The sequence below is a fragment of the Limulus polyphemus genome, unplaced genomic scaffold (genome assembly GCF_000517525.1).
Source record: "Limulus polyphemus unplaced genomic scaffold, Limulus_polyphemus-2.1.2 Scaffold280, whole genome shotgun sequence".
Classification (NCBI taxonomy): Eukaryota; Metazoa; Arthropoda; class Merostomata; order Xiphosura; family Limulidae; genus Limulus; species Limulus polyphemus.
The window spans coordinates 709,889-726,423 of record NW_013665890.1 but is presented as its reverse complement, the minus strand read 5'-3'; the positions used below and the strand labels follow the sequence as shown (position 1 = coordinate 726,423).

Sequence of the window (16,535 nt, the reverse complement as noted above, 5' to 3'; positions counted from 1 at the left end):
ATATTCTCGTAAATCTTCCTAACTCATTTTGTCTCTTCAATATACATGTAGTAACTTTTTATTTTTATTAAATCCGACATTCTGGAACACATACTGAACCGCAGATTTAATTTTCTGTAACCTATATGACTGACATTTAATTTTCTAGAGATTTTGTGAGCAGAAGCCCCCAACAAATATTACTAATCCGTTTTTGATTGTCTTGAAACTATATCTCATCTATTTTTTTTTCTAATTTAAATGAACCAGACTTGGTTAATTACGATATCTATTCGAACCAAATGCTGTACCGTTGTTTTCTCCTGTTAGTAATTGCCCTCACCAACCTCTCTTATTGACATGTTACCAACCATTAATTGGAAAGGAATGTTAGCCATGGTCGTTGATGTTCTTGTCTTGTGTATACCAAATTATACAGTAGAGTCAGGCTATATTTTATAGAAGTCTGAGTACATCGCTTGCTGTGAACGTTCAGATGATTTGAGTTTTGTTCCTGATATCAAAGTATTTTGAACATTTGCATTAGGATTGGCCTGTTATCGTTGGCCATCATCATCTAATTTTAGTCTCTTCTATTTCCACAAGAAATTAAACATAATGGGCTCGTTAAACAATACTGGATAATGATTCAGTTAATTTGTTTTCTTCCTGTGTTTATTATGATAGGCTGAAAGACTAATTGAGCACTTAACTTTACACTGGCTAATGAAATTATGTCATATAATAAGAGTATTTCAGTTGCAAGATTTACATAGTTTATAAAATAATGATAATAATGGGTTAAATGAACATGTTCATTCGGGATTATAAAGATTAGAACTGGATGTGAATTTCCGAAACTGAATTCTATTAACGAATGTTTTTTCAACTATTGTTTAGAAATAGGAGACCATTAGTAACATGGTCTTACGTGTTACGAGTATAATAATTTAATTCTGTATAGTAATCTATTCATATAGCTATATAACGATCTCAGTTACTTCGACTTCTTCACTTATTTGACAGCATTATCGTGGAAGCCTGAAAAGTCTGAACACCGGAATCGTTACCCTCCTGAACTATGGAAAACACGTCCCGCCAGTTGTATCTCATGTTACTTTAGCGCATGAAATAGGTCATAACTTTGGATCTCCTGTAAGTACAATATTTGTAACGGTATTCAAAAAGATTTATCTTATGTGATCACACAAGTTGTATTAGTTCTCATCGCTATAAATAAATAAATATATATATATATATATATATATATACTTGCTGACGTAACCGCACAACGCAAGGAGAAAACATAGGGGCCCCAACGGGATAGCTTAGGGGTACATGCTAGGTATGGTGACAATCGGTCCAGCAACTCGACAGTTATAAGGACACTGACGTAGAATTTTGTCAACTGATAGTTTAAAGATACGTATATATATATATTTACATCGTTGTAATCATTTGTTTAATTCATAATAACTGTTCAAAATTAACTTAACGCCATCTACTTTAGTTATATTTATCCAAACGCAACTAAGTTTAAAGTTCGCTATTCAGCAACAATGATTGTAAATGAATCGTATCTATGCCGAGGAAGTTTTCTTCAGTTCAGCTAATCGTTTTAAAAATTAATATTTTTATGACTAAAAACAATCGTCGAGACTAAAAAAAGACATCATGGTAAGTCAGTAATTTAATTAATTTGTTTTAGTTGTATTTACCGGAAACAAATTATCAGTGAAATACTTTCAAATTTTATCTATTCATTTTTATTTTTTTTCAGTTAAAGAATCGGTCATAAAATTATTTAAAAGAAACTTCAAGTAGATTCTAAAACTTCCAAGACAGATGCAGTCTTCAGAAGTCTCCAATAACAGACATAGAATTGTTTGTTAAATTACAAATAGAGCGCTGCATTAATGGTGTAAAAGTTTTCATTTTAGTGAAATTAGATCGAATGTGTTACCTAAATATTTAGTTTTAAAAGATAGGAGTGGTATAAAAGAGGCATAATCCTCATGTGTACTAAAAAATATAAGTATGCTATAGTATCCACTTTTAAAACAATAGATGCTAGGAATAAAATAATGATTTTGGAACCATGTAGTTGTCTAAGTCATGCGGTGAGAAATTATTATGTAAAGGATAAGCTGAATGCCAAGGTACCATTGAGACATTTTTGTACTAGTCTCTTTGAACTAAAAAACTGTTTATTCATGAAACATTCTATCCATTTTTCTTCCAATAACTAGTTTTTCGTTCATTCGACAGCATGACCCAGAAAATAACGATCTTTGTACTCCTGGTGGTAATTATGGGAACTATATAATGTTTGCTAGGGCAACCGCTGGAGACAAGAAAAATAACAACAAATTTTCACCATGTAGCCTTAATAGCATGAATGCTGTGTTAAATACAAAAGCAAGAACCATGAGAGGATGCTTTACAGGTACGCTTTGTTACTATAGGTGGCCATACATTTCTGTAGTTTATTAAATAGTTTCTTATTACACAGTTTAAGAAGTTTATGTAATGTTTGTCATATTCTCAGCAAATGAACGAAAACGAACACGTATCTCATTTTGAAACTTATAATTGAACGTATGCAATAATAAAATTAAATATTCATTAGACTTCTTTTTTTTTCTTTCTTCTTTGCATTCGAAAGGCAGGCGTCTGTCGTTACTTCCAGTTTTAGATAACTAAACTATCGATACTACCAATGAAACGTCACACCTGAGTTACAACACTTTTAAGACAAAAAATGTTGTTGTTGTTGTTGTAATATACAAGAATATTGCTTGTTTATTTCAGTGTAAATGAAAATTTTGTACAATCGAAATTTTTTTATGTTAACCAAATGCATCACTTAGGTGAAAATTTTAAATGTAATAGAAATAATATCACGTGTTGATTACACTTGAAAGTTGACTTATCTATTAATTATTGATTAGGCCAAAAGCAAAGTTTAAAAATAAAATCTCATTAGTGGGTTAAAACATATGATAAAAATTATTTCTAAATATTTGCAAAATGTAGGGTCAAAGATTACATATTCCAAAACTTAGCGCTTTAAAGAAAACTGTATTTGAAACAGAAGCAGGAAAGATAGATGTCGCCACCTATTGGTAAAAAAAACGAATTTATATCGTGCTGTTTTAATAGTTTTGAATTTGGTAACTAATAAATTTAATTGAAGTTTGATTATTTGAAACTGTTATTAGAGCCCCAGCTCGCCATCTGTGGAAACGGTGTGGTAGAAGCAAACGAAGAATGTGATTGTGGGTGGGAGGAAGACTGTCAGGAGCCATGTTGTTTTCCCATGAGGATTAATCCTCCTCACGACCAACCCCCTTGTCATCTTCGTCCTAACATAATGTGCAGGTAAAGAAATTGTACTGAAGTTTAGAATGTTTAAACGTATTAACCACAAAATTAATTTACGGGATTTCAACTCACGAAAAAAAAAAGCTCAAAGAAACGGAAGATACATGATTTGCTTTCACTGTATAATATTTAGTAATTATTAGTTTAATTTATTTGCATGTAATTTAAATATAAGTGCCTCATACGCAAAAAGAAAAAAAGAAGAGAAATATCAGTTACCAACTCATAATTATTTTTTTACGTGAACTAGTTATCCAGTATTAGATCAATTAGTAAAAACTAGCGCCATCTCTCGGCCTAATTCTAAATATTTTATTTTAAAAAATTGTCATAATTACGTACAACGAGGTTATTCTGAGACAGTGGACCTGTCGTTAAACGTATTGTTTTCGATACTTCGTCGATCTCCTTTTAAACATTTTTATAGTATAGGTTTTAATGGTTACATATGTTTTCACTTGTTACCTTAACTGGATCTTCTTCATATTTATTTTGAGATTTTCCTTTTTTTTCTGAAAAATTGAGAGATACTTAATACAACTTTCTGGAGCTGCAGAGCTTATATATTCATGCATTTCAGTATGTACGATGCAGTTCTTGTATTTAATGTATTTTAATTTTTTTTCGATGTACGTAAATAGTTTCGGTTTTTTGTTGTTTTTTTAGCCCTAGTCAAGGTCCTTGTTGCACCCACGACTGTTACTTGAAGATTGGAAAAAAGTGCCGAGATGACAATGGCTGTAGAAGCGCCAGTTTTTGTGAATATCCTTGCTATCAGTATTTATATAAATGCAGTTATTACCATCTATATATTCTATAACAGAAAATTACATTATGTTTTACATTTAGCCAACGGTTCTCAATATGTTTTCCACAGACCACTCTCCACGAGCTCTCTTTTTCCGAGTGGCTTAGTAGTCGTGCAAAGCTGCGGTTTGAGAGTCCAAAGTTCGATACGTGATCATGCTGAACACGCTTCGCACTTTTAACTGAGGGCATGTCATAACAGTTACAAACAATTCTGATATTCGATCAAAAGAACCGGACAAAGTCCTTGCAACGTCGGGGTCTCTCACCTGACCGTGGAGCCCACGTATGCATAAGTTACAATTAAGACTAAATATTTCATTTTGTAGATAATAATCATTCCGGCATACATCAAGTACCAAAATTGTGCATTAGCTTTATGATCCCCCTGAATAATTGGTGTGTTGTATATATTATTGCAATATTATCCCCTTAAATGACTGTTGTTTTGTATATATTATTACAACCTTATTCCCTTGAATGATTGTTGTTTTGTATATATTATTACAACCTAATCCCCCTGAATGATAGGTGTTTTGTATATATTATTACAACTTTATCCTCTTGAATGATTGGTGTTTTGTATATATTATTCCAACCTTATCCCCTTGAATGAGTGGTGTTTTGTATATGCTATTAAAATATTATCCCCTTGAATGATAGGTATTTTGTATATATTATTCCAACCTTATCCTCTTGAATGATTGGTGTTTTGTATATATTATTCCAACCTTATCCCCTTGAATGAGTGGTGTTTTGTATATGCTATTAAAATCTTATCCCCTTGAATGATAGGTATTTTGTATATATTATTCCAACCTTATCCCCTTGAATGATTGGTGTTTTGTATGTATATATTATTACAAATTTATCCTCTTGAGTGATTGGTGTTTTGTATATATTATTACAACCTTATCCCCTTGAATGATTGGTATTTTGTATATATTATTCCAATTTTATCACCTTGAATGATTGGTGTTTTGTATATATATATTATTACAACTTTATCCCATTGAATGATTGGTGTTTTGTATATATATTATTATAACCTTATCCCCTTGAATGATTGGTGTTTTGTATATATATATTATTACAACTTTATCCCATTGAATGATTGGTGTTTTGTATATATTATTCCAATTTTATCACCTTGAATGATTGGTGTTTTGTATATATATATTATTACAACCTTATCCCATTGAATGATTGGTGTTTTGTATATATATTATTATAACCTTATCCCCTTGAATGATTGGTGTTTTGTATATATATATTATTACAACTTTATCCCATTGAATGATTGGTGTTTTGTATATATTATTACAACCTATTTCCTTTATCTCAATGAGAATAATAAGTAAAAACTCATCTTTTAAAAAATAAATTATTGAAATAATAAATTATCACTTCTAAACCTTCTAAACTTAAATACAATTCATAAAAAAAAATATCGATTCCAGTCAATTAGTCTAATTATTAGACAGAGTTGGCAATCTTGCCTAACTGATGACCTAGGCAGAATAGCCATAAGTAAGTTATTGACGTTTTGTGTTGTGTTTCTTACTGCGTGTTTCATATTCTTCAGTGGTTTCAAAATTTCATTCAAAAACGTCGTCCCTCCCCTCACCCCCGGTGGGTCAGCAGTAAGTTCCGGCCTTACAACGCTAATATTTGAGATTCATTTCCCCACTCTGGACAAAGAGCAAGTAGTCAATTCTATAGCTTTTTTAAACAACAGCAACCATCCAAAAACACCAGAGAGACAAGAACTGCATAATCAACACCCTACATTAAAAAATAATATGTAGACATTAGCTTCTTTATATCTGAATACAGGTTCTTAATACTAACTTCTTATGGAAGAACATTAGCGTCTTTATATCTGAATACAGGTTATTAACACTAACTTCTTATGGAAGAACATTAGCTTCTTTATATCTAAATAAAGGTTATTAACACTAACTTCTTATGGAAGAACATTAGCTTATTTATATCTGAATACAGGTTCTTAATACTAACTTCTTATGGAAGAACATTAGCTTCTTTATATCTGAATACAGGTTATTAATAATAACTTCTTATGGAAGAACATTAGCGTCTTTATATCTGAATACAGGTTATTAATACTAACTTCTTATGGAAGAACATTAGCGTTTTTATATCTGAATACAGGTTATTAACACTAACTTCTTATGGAAGAACATTAGCTTCTTTATATCTAAATACAGGTTATTAACACTAACTTCATATGAAAGAGCATTGGCTTCTTTATATTTGAATACAGGTTCTTAATACTAACTTCTTATGGAAGAGCATTAGCTTCTTTATATCTGAATACAGTTTATAATACTAACTTCTTATGGAAGAACATTAGCTTTTTTTTATATCTGAATACAAGTTATTAATACTAACTTCTTATGGAACAACATTAGCTTTTTTATGTCTGAATACGGGTTATTAATACTAACTTCTTATGAAAGAAAGTTACCTATTTAGATCAAAACTATACATCGACCCCGAAATGATCATGGCCAATAAAATATACTTTTCTTATGCCCTTTCTTTTAAAAAGTATAACGAGTTGTTAACGATATTTTCGGCTGTCAACCCAATTTTATCTCACGAGCTTTTGAAGTAGCTTTCTTTTTTAAAAATAGTTATGACTATTTTTGCCGCTTAAATATACTGTATGGGCATGGTTTATTGTTTTTGGCAGAACACTGGATTTCGGAGCTGACAACGCAGGCTCGAATCCGTGTGATACCACAAAATATTTTCCGCAGATTAAGCAGAGTACGTTGTGAGATTGACAGTCAGTCCCTTAGTCTGAATGGTGGGCGGTAGGGTGCTTGCTGCTAACTGGTTGCTTTCCCTTTGTTTAATAGTTTAAAATTATGGTCGATGGCGGATAACCTGAGTAACGTTGCCATAAATACAAGATACTTAAATGATAAAAATTTAATGCAAATAACCAGCATTTATAATCTATTGTTTTTGTTTCAAATTTCAACATCATGTTTGATGTCTCAACGAAAACTGTTTTAACAAGTCACCTTAATGGGATAATGATAATATAAAAGAAGTTAATAACTTCACACAACTGAACAACAGAAGTGTTTAATTTTTTTTTGTTTGTAACTAAGCACAAAGCTACTCAATGGGCTATCTGTGCTCTGCCCACCACGGGTATCGAAACCCGGATTCTAGCGTTGTAAGTCCGCAGACATACCGCTGTGCCACTGGGGGGCAGAAGTGTTTAACACTCATCTTGAAACGAATAAATATTCCATGTTGCTAAAAGAAATCTCCGGCTGCGGGTAAGCGGTAATCCTACGGACTTACAACGCAAAAAATCCGGGGTTCGATTCCCCGCGGTCGACAGAGTGTAGATAGCCCATTGAGTAGCTTTGTGCTAAGAAAACAACAACTAAAATATCAAAAATGTTTTTCTGAAATGTGAGTGAACACCTTAATTGCATTCTTCTTGTAACTTGAAATGTTTTTTTTAAATTTAAATTTTAGAACATATAGTGGATCTAATTAAAAGAAATGTTTTGAAAATATTATAATTTTCGTACAATCGCCTGTATATTTGTTTATGCGAATTACTGTAGAAATAATTTTTATACGAATTGACTAAGATTTAGAGATCAGTGTAATGCGAATACAGTAGGTTAATAGCTAAACGTAAAGTCTATTAAAACTTAACCATGAACCACTGGAGTTAGTGCGAAGTGCCCTCCTTCCACTAACAAACCCAACAAAACCATTTGCAACAAAGAATTCGTCTGTTATCTTGGGGTAAGTTAAGTAACGATATGTGATGAATTTTATATAAATATATTAAGCTTTTCTTTTTATAAACGTATTGTTTTTAATCATATCGACTTCCCTACTTGGATTTTATAAATTTTAGCTGTAACAAGACAAAATCATCGTTATAAAATGACATCAATCATCCCTTCAGTACATTTTTATGCAAATCAGGCATCTGATATTGCGTCACGTGATCTGAAATACATGTTATTGATCATTCGGCCTATATGAATGCTTGGTGGAGATGGCTGCACATTTTTTGTGATTCATAACATTTCACACTAGTATGATGGTTTAATCACCACGAAGAAAAACTTAAAAACCTTAGGTATTTTTTTATCATTGCTTTGACGGAGCTGTTTTCATGGTATTTTCAATGACTGGAGTGATTGGACGAGATGCGGCGCTTTTCCACACAGAAGCATCCCTGACGTACTCGATAAGATTGATGTCCGATGAGCATGCAAGCTACTCCATTTTGTCAATCTCCTTTTCTTCAAAAGGTGATCGATCAGTTTAGTGTTGTGGGGGTGGGCGTTGCAAGAGCCATTTACACCAGTTTAGGCAGCACACGTGGTCGTAGGTTGTGGACTCCATACTCTTGGGCTTGAATGAGACCATTTCACAGGATATAGATATGGTGCGTCTACTAATGCTTTTTTACCCCAACCACATGCGTGACGTTCTTATACGAAAATAGTGTTAGATTCGGTTGAAGGTTCTTTCCAGTGCTATACGTGCTTTTAGTTCACTGAACGTATTATTGGCGAACTGTTTTGCGATTTGTTGTGAGCAGAATACACCTAAATGAGTATTTATTTGTCATGCAGGTCGGCCTTGTTAAGTATGTTTCTAACTGTCTCAACACTGATACAAGTCCAGTTGCGGCTGCGAACAAGTGATTCAATCTCGGACTTGGTATTCAACGAATGCAGCGATCCAGAAACAACTGACAGCGGTTGTAAGCTTGTGTTGTGAATGATGGTTTGTTCGTCCAGGAATCTGAGTGCTTCTGCACTATTGTTTTGGAATCGGTTTCACATTTTACAAAAAACAAGAAACTTGAAACACTTGTAACCAATTCGCAACAGCCGGTTGTGATTTCGACATACATTCTTTTGATATTTCTTCGCATAAGTGAAACACTTATATGTCTCCTGTAAAGTCTAAATATTGTTTATGAGCAACTTGGAGAACTTTAAACTCTGTAATTTAGTGGAAAGTGAGAAATTAGGCGAGATTTACCTAAGAATATTGTTTATACCATAGAAACATAAACAATCACTTGGATTTCAGATCACATGCCCGATCATCAGATGTATGATTTTTATTATATGGCATCGACAGGATAAAATCGCTGTTCATGGTTATATAACGAATTCCGAATTTTTTAAATTCTCACTTTTCAACTGTATCAATGGCCGTTTTTCATTATATACGTATGTATATTTATGTACTTATTTATATCCTTACACCAATGAATATATAACTTTAAGTTTTTTTAAACATCCAACTGTATCTATAATAAATATGAAAAACATTGGTTAAGTTGTTGATGTATTTTCCTTAGGCATGATTTAGTTCGTTTACAGTTCCCTTTTTTTACTGCAACTAAAATATTTTCTGTATGTTACATGAAAGGGTAAATTTCAAGATATTCAAATTACTTAGTCTATTTATCCACAATCAGTGTGACTAAAACCAAAAATTGTGGCAATCTGCTGTGAAAAGAAATCGAAACCACAACCAAACCTGATTAGCTCAGCTGTGAACTTGCTATTAAAATTGAAAATTTATAACAATGAATAAATTTGCTTTATATTTTCTTAGTATTATAAACTTAGTCTCTTCTCTTATCTGAGATTTGGTTGGGTTACAGGAGTGCACTGGTTCGATCTGTGTGGCTTACGGTCTTCACTCCTGCCAGTGCCGAATGGGACCCAGTGACCCTGTTACTAAAGCCTGTGAGATGTGTTGTCAAAACCCTGGTGATGGTTCTAGTTGCAAGTAGGCTTATTTATAATCGATATTTTTAGTTTTGATGTTATTTTCACACAGTTGCACTTGTGCACTCTAATATACTCTTGTATATTCTGAACAGTAAATATACTTGCTGCAGCCAGTGAATAAGATTTTTTTTTCTGGTTCGTGCAATATTTTTCTTATAATGTATTTCAGTAAAACTTAATTAATTTTTAAATCCAACATCTCAGACAGAGTGTTAAGAAGCAGCAAGAAAAAAAAGTATTTGTTCTCTCTTCTTGTTGTGAATTACCATCGATACTAATAGGGATTTTTGTCAGATTGTGAACCTACAAACATTCCAATAACCTCATCTATCTAATATTTCAACCTCTCTATGATGAGAACGACTAACTGTTAAGTTAGGATATGAAAATTAATTGACAGGCTATATTTCACTCAGATCTTCCTTCGAGTGGAACATTCCTCCTTACGATGTCCCCGATCTTTATGCTAAGCCCGGTACTCCGTGCAACAACTACAATGGCTATTGTGATGTTTTTCAAAGATGCAGAGAGGTATGATGTAATCACTAATTATAAAACATTGAAAATTTTCGTATCTTTAGAACTTCAGTTTACACAAACTTACAAAAATTTGTAAAATGTTACCTCGAAAATATACGTCTTTATTTACACATATTATTTTATTTTAATATGATTTTATGTTAGTATTCAGTTCATCACATATTGTATAATTCTAAAAGACTAATTTCAAGTTCTGAATCACCAATTGCGCAGTTCAGAAAGGATTATTTCTAAATATTTTTTGTTAAAAAATAAATTATTTAAAATTCTGGTTGGATGGGAGCAACATAATATTTTCACGAGGTCTTTACGGTATATACCATCTTGACTGTGAATGAAGCGTCTTCGTTAAGACACTACTCGGCATATTTTTCGGAACTAACCACAGAATGCGTTAAAAATTGTACTGGGAGCAAAACATGCAGGCATAACGTTGGTATAACTCAGCTTTCGTTTTTATCAAGTTGTGTTAGTTTATAATATATGTTTTAAAATCAAAATCAGCTGACTGTACGAAATATCCTAATATAAGCTGAGTTGTACTGTTTATAAAACATAAAGTATTGGATCACGTTAATCAAATACATTCTGAATTTTACTATCATCACGCTCATTCTTTCCTTAGTTTAATTATAATCAAGTGTTTGCTACTACCTCCGAATGTATTTTACAGTTTAACTTAATTTTGTTGTATGTCACCAGGTGGACCCGTCCGGACCATTAGCTACACTGCACAGACTTCTTCTGTCCAGTAAAAGCATTGCTCTTCTGAAAGAGTGGCTGATGACCCATTGGTGGGGAGTATTACTGGGCTTAATTGGTGCTGTCTTGCTTATGGTAAAATGTTATTTTTATTTTATATTAACGTTTAAAACCCTTGTCAGGAATTAATATACACGTAGGACTTTTATAGATCGGATGGAGTGATACTGCGCAGATTATTTAGCATTAAGAATATAGTGTTAACATTTTCTTGGCAACTTATTATGACTGGTCTTACACAATCATATGTGCAGCTTTTTTAAATAGTTTTCTTTTCTTTACTTTGTTCTTAAAAACAGATTTTATACTAAAAGCAATTAAACCTAACCACACTCCACCTGGAACTACTTTTTCAGTTGCACAGCCTTCTAGTTTATCAGTCATATTTATGCTGTATCCAGCCCTGAGGATAGTGATGGATATTTTGTAAAAAGAAATAGTAACACCCAACCTGATGTTGTTCCTTTACTTAGACAACTTTCTCAGTTAAAAAATATTTTGTTTCGCTGTATTATTTCTTATGAAACAACGTACGTTTTAATTATTCCGTGTTTAATTAAATACATGCCCCATTCTTTCATTTTGTCCAGCTAATTGCCTTTAGGAGTATGTATGTATAAGCATGGGCGTCCGCGTGGGGGAGGGGGAGAATGGGGCACTTGCTTCCCCCCCCCTCGGAAAATGAGAAACATAATTCTTTCTTTATTCATGCAAGATATGTATATAAATTTTTTATTCAATTCACAATTTCACACCACTTTGCCTCCCCCCCCCCCGGAAAACTTTGCCTCTCCCTGGAATAATTTCTGCGGACGCCCATCCGTGTACGGCAAATAATTATTCAACAAAACAGATGATATTCACACAAAGTTTGTAATCAGTTATAACTATTTATTTTCAGGTTTTGTCAGTGAGAGTTTGTGGGAAAAGTTCAAGAAAAAGCAAAGGAAAAGAGTACAGTGAAGTTTCTAGCCACCTAGCAGCAAGAAGCAATTCGATCATATGTCCTGATTTAAATTCAACTGTGGTAAAGAGCCAATCACAGACTGTAGTCTCAAACCAAGGTTTTCCAGCTACTATAGCTCATACAAGCTCTACCGAGCCAGTTACTTCGAATTTTGTCAAAACTAGCTTGACTTTTCGACCTCTTGACCGCCCATTTTCCAATCACGGTATGGGATGGGTGTGATCACTGGGACCCAGATTGCCACTAACAAGGGAAGTGTTTCAAGCAGTGCGGTGAATAGTGAATTTAACAAAACATTCATTCACCTTTTTTTTCATTACAAAAGAAGTGAGAGACAAAAATGTGTTAGGTGCGAATGAAGCATTGACTAACGATATTTACAGATCATACACTGGTGAATATATGTATATTTCAAGCGAACTAAATTATATTTATATGTTTTGTGAACGCTACTGATAGTGAGATAGGTTATTGTTCTAAAGCTATACATCTTTTTCATGGTCTTCAGCAAAACAGTAGAGTTAGTAATTGGGAAAAATATAATACAAGACACTTATAACTATAACCTAATGGAAGACTATTTGTTTTCAGTAAACAAACAAAACCAAAACCACTGTTTAAAAGAAATGTCAAGTACAGAATTACAGGAACTCTACTTTCGTCTAAGCCTCGTGTTCTACTTGGTTTTGAAATTACACAAACTGTGTAAAGTAAAAAAATGGTTAACAAACTAGAAGCTTAAGATAAGATAACATTTGCTTAACTAGAAAAAAAAAAGTTATAATTTAGATAGTAACGTATTCTTTGATAGATTGTTTAGGCAGAGTATTCATGATGAAACTTTGTAGAATGAATGGCAACTGCTTGTTGTAGAGATACAAGTGTAGCGGACGACGTTTAGAAAGTTGCCGTCCATTCTACAAAGTTTCATCACAGATAGTAACGTGCTAGACCAATATATGTCTGGTGACGTTATGGATTGCTTGACTTCTAAAGAATATTTTTTACCCGGTGAAAGTACGGGGTGTTTCTATTCTCTTGGAAACTTAGGGAAGGATTTTAAGTGAAAAACAATCACATTTATACAGCATAAAAATTTTGAGCAAAAACTTCCTATATTATCATATTTCGATATTGCAAATGTTCTAAAAGTATTAGAGAGGTCTGGTGCATACGATAAAATTTATCTTTTACACTAGACGAATTTCCAAACATTGCTTTTCAATTTCAGTGGTTTCGGGTTTATTAATTTAAGTCTCTTGAAAAAAAAACCAGTAAGATGTGAAAAGTGCATCGCTAAATATTTAGCAAACCTTACCAATTTCATGAGGAATTTAAATTTTAATAACTTCAGGTAAGGTAATTGAACGTATCTGTTGCTTATCGCTTTTCTACGAGGATCATTCTATAAGTAGGTGTGTTAAGCCTACTGACGCTAGTTTGATAACTATTAGAAGCTTCCCGTCAAGTGATCACGTGACAAAGTGATTTAAATGCTTTGTGCAAATGATGAAATTGCATTTTTATTGGCTGTTTTAAAATCGTTTAAAAAATAGTAACTTTTAGTTTTGTTAACAAATATGAGAAAAATGAAATACAAATGATGAATCTATAATGGAGTGAAAGTTTAATCTTAATTAACTAAAGCAATTTGCAAAAACCTTCCACAGCAGACTGTTCTTCTACGAAAAAGTTTACCCGCCAAACGTTAGAAAAATGTCATATTAACAGCTACTTTTATTTTCTTGAAATGTTAGAAGTAATCTTACTCTTATGCTTCACTTTAAATGACTACACTTTTGATAGACATTTTTTAAGGACTGTGAAATGGTTTAAACCTAAAATAATATTATTTTGTTTGTAACTTAATTTCGATATTATAACAAATACTTGAACACACTAACGAAGAACTGCAAATTTGACTTACTTTTTTTACCCATTTATAATATATTAGCGTTGTTTAAAATTTATTTTAATACCAGAAATCAAGGATTTTGGCCTGATTTACTAAAATCTTAGAGATCGTTCACTCTTGGAAAAAAAAATAAAGATGCAAAAGTAAAGGCAAAAATGTGCCAAGAATGAAAAGTCATCCTAGTGGCGAACTTCCTATTTAACTTTACCACAGGCCATGACTATTGGCGTGACTTGTTTATCGGTATCTGTGATATATATAGCTAGATGTTACAAAATCGTGTAGCTATTTTTAGTTATTTATTTGTTTGTTTAATAAAATAATACGAAATAACTTGTAAGGTGCTTACGATAACACTGGATTTATTAAACGTTCATTTTATATTCTTTGTTAGATTTAATACTATAGGTGTAATCGGAACTGTAGTCAACTGGTTATTTTTGACGACGTGTGCTGAGATACGTTTCTTATTCCAATTGTCCCTGGTGATCAGCGTTAAGTTGACGGACTTGCACCGTTAGCATCTGAGGCTCGATTCCTCGCGGTGGACAGAGCGCAGATAGCCCATTCTGTGGCTCTGCGCAAAATAAGCAAAACCACAACATGCTGAAGAGGGAACTAACAGTTGCAACTAAATAGAAAGCTATAAAACGTCAAGCTCGCTTTTGTAAAAATAAAGGCTATTATGCGTGCGTGCGAGAAAAACATTAATTGCTGTGCGTTTTACGAAAAAGTTGTTATTCTACATTTTTATGAGTAGTTATTGACTATTACATCGATTTAAAATATAACATAAAGAGAGCTTTATTCTGTCAAAAATCAATTAAAATCCTTTCCAAAATTCGAACAAAAGTCGTTGGCTCTTAACGAATATCTTTAAATATATTTTTAAATAACTTTCAACTGTTTCAGTGAAATCTTAAAAGTACTGTCAATGATCGTTGAGGTTGAGGATCCATTGCACCTTTGATTTTTTTTCCAACCAGAGTTGTTACTCACACTGATCATTTTACTAGATGAATTGACTCTATAGTATAAAAATCCTGAACTGAATTTGTCCAGATAAAATAAATTTCCACGGTATTTGCAAATTTGTACAATACAAATCTCTATATATTTTAATGATTTTTAGTAACTGCATTTTCCAGTATTTGGTATGTTGTTATGTAGATACGTTAAAGTGTTAGTGTAATTGAATAAACAAAAATAGAACCTCTCTACATTAGTGGCCACGTCTGGTTTTCATCGTGTGAATCACTTCCATTAGACGCCTTGATCATTTTTGTTTTATATATATATAGAATTAATATTTTACATTTGTGGAATAGTGGAGATACTTTTTTTTTGAAAATCTGTATGCAAATGTAAGTTAACAAGATAAATGATCAACTATTGTTACAGAATGTTATTATAAACACAGTCTGTCGTTAAACACAAGTATGACAAACGACTACTTAGAGTTTAGTGCCATTTCAAACAAAAAAGTAAATTATGATTTTTTAAAAATTTTGATATTACAGTTACTTAACCTGTTAAAACAGTTACTTATAAAAAAAGCTTGGTGGTCAAGTCCGCCGCTAGTGTGCAATCTATCAGTGAACTGTGTAGTCTGATACCCTGCTGCAGTAGGCCTTGCGTTTGCTAGGATCAGCACTGGATTGACTGCTTGAATTTTGAGAAAACGAACGTATACACCTGCTGATTATAGGACTTGTGTTAATGGCTAATACTTCGTACAATTACTTTAATCGTTTCTAAAGAATATCCCAAAGTGTTTCTGCCAAGTATTACAGCATAATGACTTTGTGATAATTATTAATATCACTCCTGTAGTGGTTCTTTTATAACAATGATCAATAATTATGCTTAACTCAAAGCAAGAACAGAACAAATGTATATCTGTGGAATGTTTGAGTGTCTGTCATAAATACGCTACAAGTGAATCAAGCGCTCCTGTATGTTTTTGGAGAAGTTCATAAACGTGCGTGCTTTGTAATTTAAAATTTAAGAAACATGACTTTAGAATTAGATTTATGCAAAAAGTATCTACTAATTGAATCATAATTGTCTTAAACATTTATAGACAGCAGACTTTAAAGCGAGTTACTAAACATGCGTAAAAATTGTACATTTTACAGCATGATAACTACAACTACAAAATATCCTCATGCTAGATGTGCTTCTTGGATTTTTGCGCCGGTTCATGTTTAAAAGTTAATATCAAACCTGTTTGGATTTTTTTATTATTATATAAACGTTAATATGAAACTTTATTATATTTAGTACATGAAAAAATCGATAGGTGATTATTCTTCATTGAACAGTATATTGAATATATCAAAACGTATTTCTTGTC

At 32.5% G+C, this 16,535-nt stretch overlaps 1 protein-coding gene across 1 annotated transcript in view; it reads left to right on the top strand.

Moving 5' to 3' along the window:
• LOC106457004 (disintegrin and metalloproteinase domain-containing protein 10-like) overlaps positions 1-16,261 on the top strand; it is a 38,863-nt gene extending 22,602 nt beyond the window's left edge. The window contains exons 4-12 of the mRNA XM_022382820.1: positions 1,006-1,134; positions 2,248-2,425; positions 3,201-3,360; positions 4,030-4,125; positions 7,890-7,971; positions 9,866-9,993; positions 10,412-10,526; positions 11,238-11,372; positions 12,199-16,261. Of these exons, the coding sequence (XP_022238528.1) occupies positions 1,006-1,134; positions 2,248-2,425; positions 3,201-3,360; positions 4,030-4,125; positions 7,890-7,971; positions 9,866-9,993; positions 10,412-10,526; positions 11,238-11,372; positions 12,199-12,486 (1,311 nt within the window). The 3' untranslated portion in view covers positions 12,487-16,261. The remainder of the gene's footprint in view (positions 1-1,005; positions 1,135-2,247; positions 2,426-3,200; positions 3,361-4,029; positions 4,126-7,889; positions 7,972-9,865; positions 9,994-10,411; positions 10,527-11,237; positions 11,373-12,198) is intronic.
• The last annotated feature ends 274 nt before the right edge of the window (positions 16,262-16,535 follow it).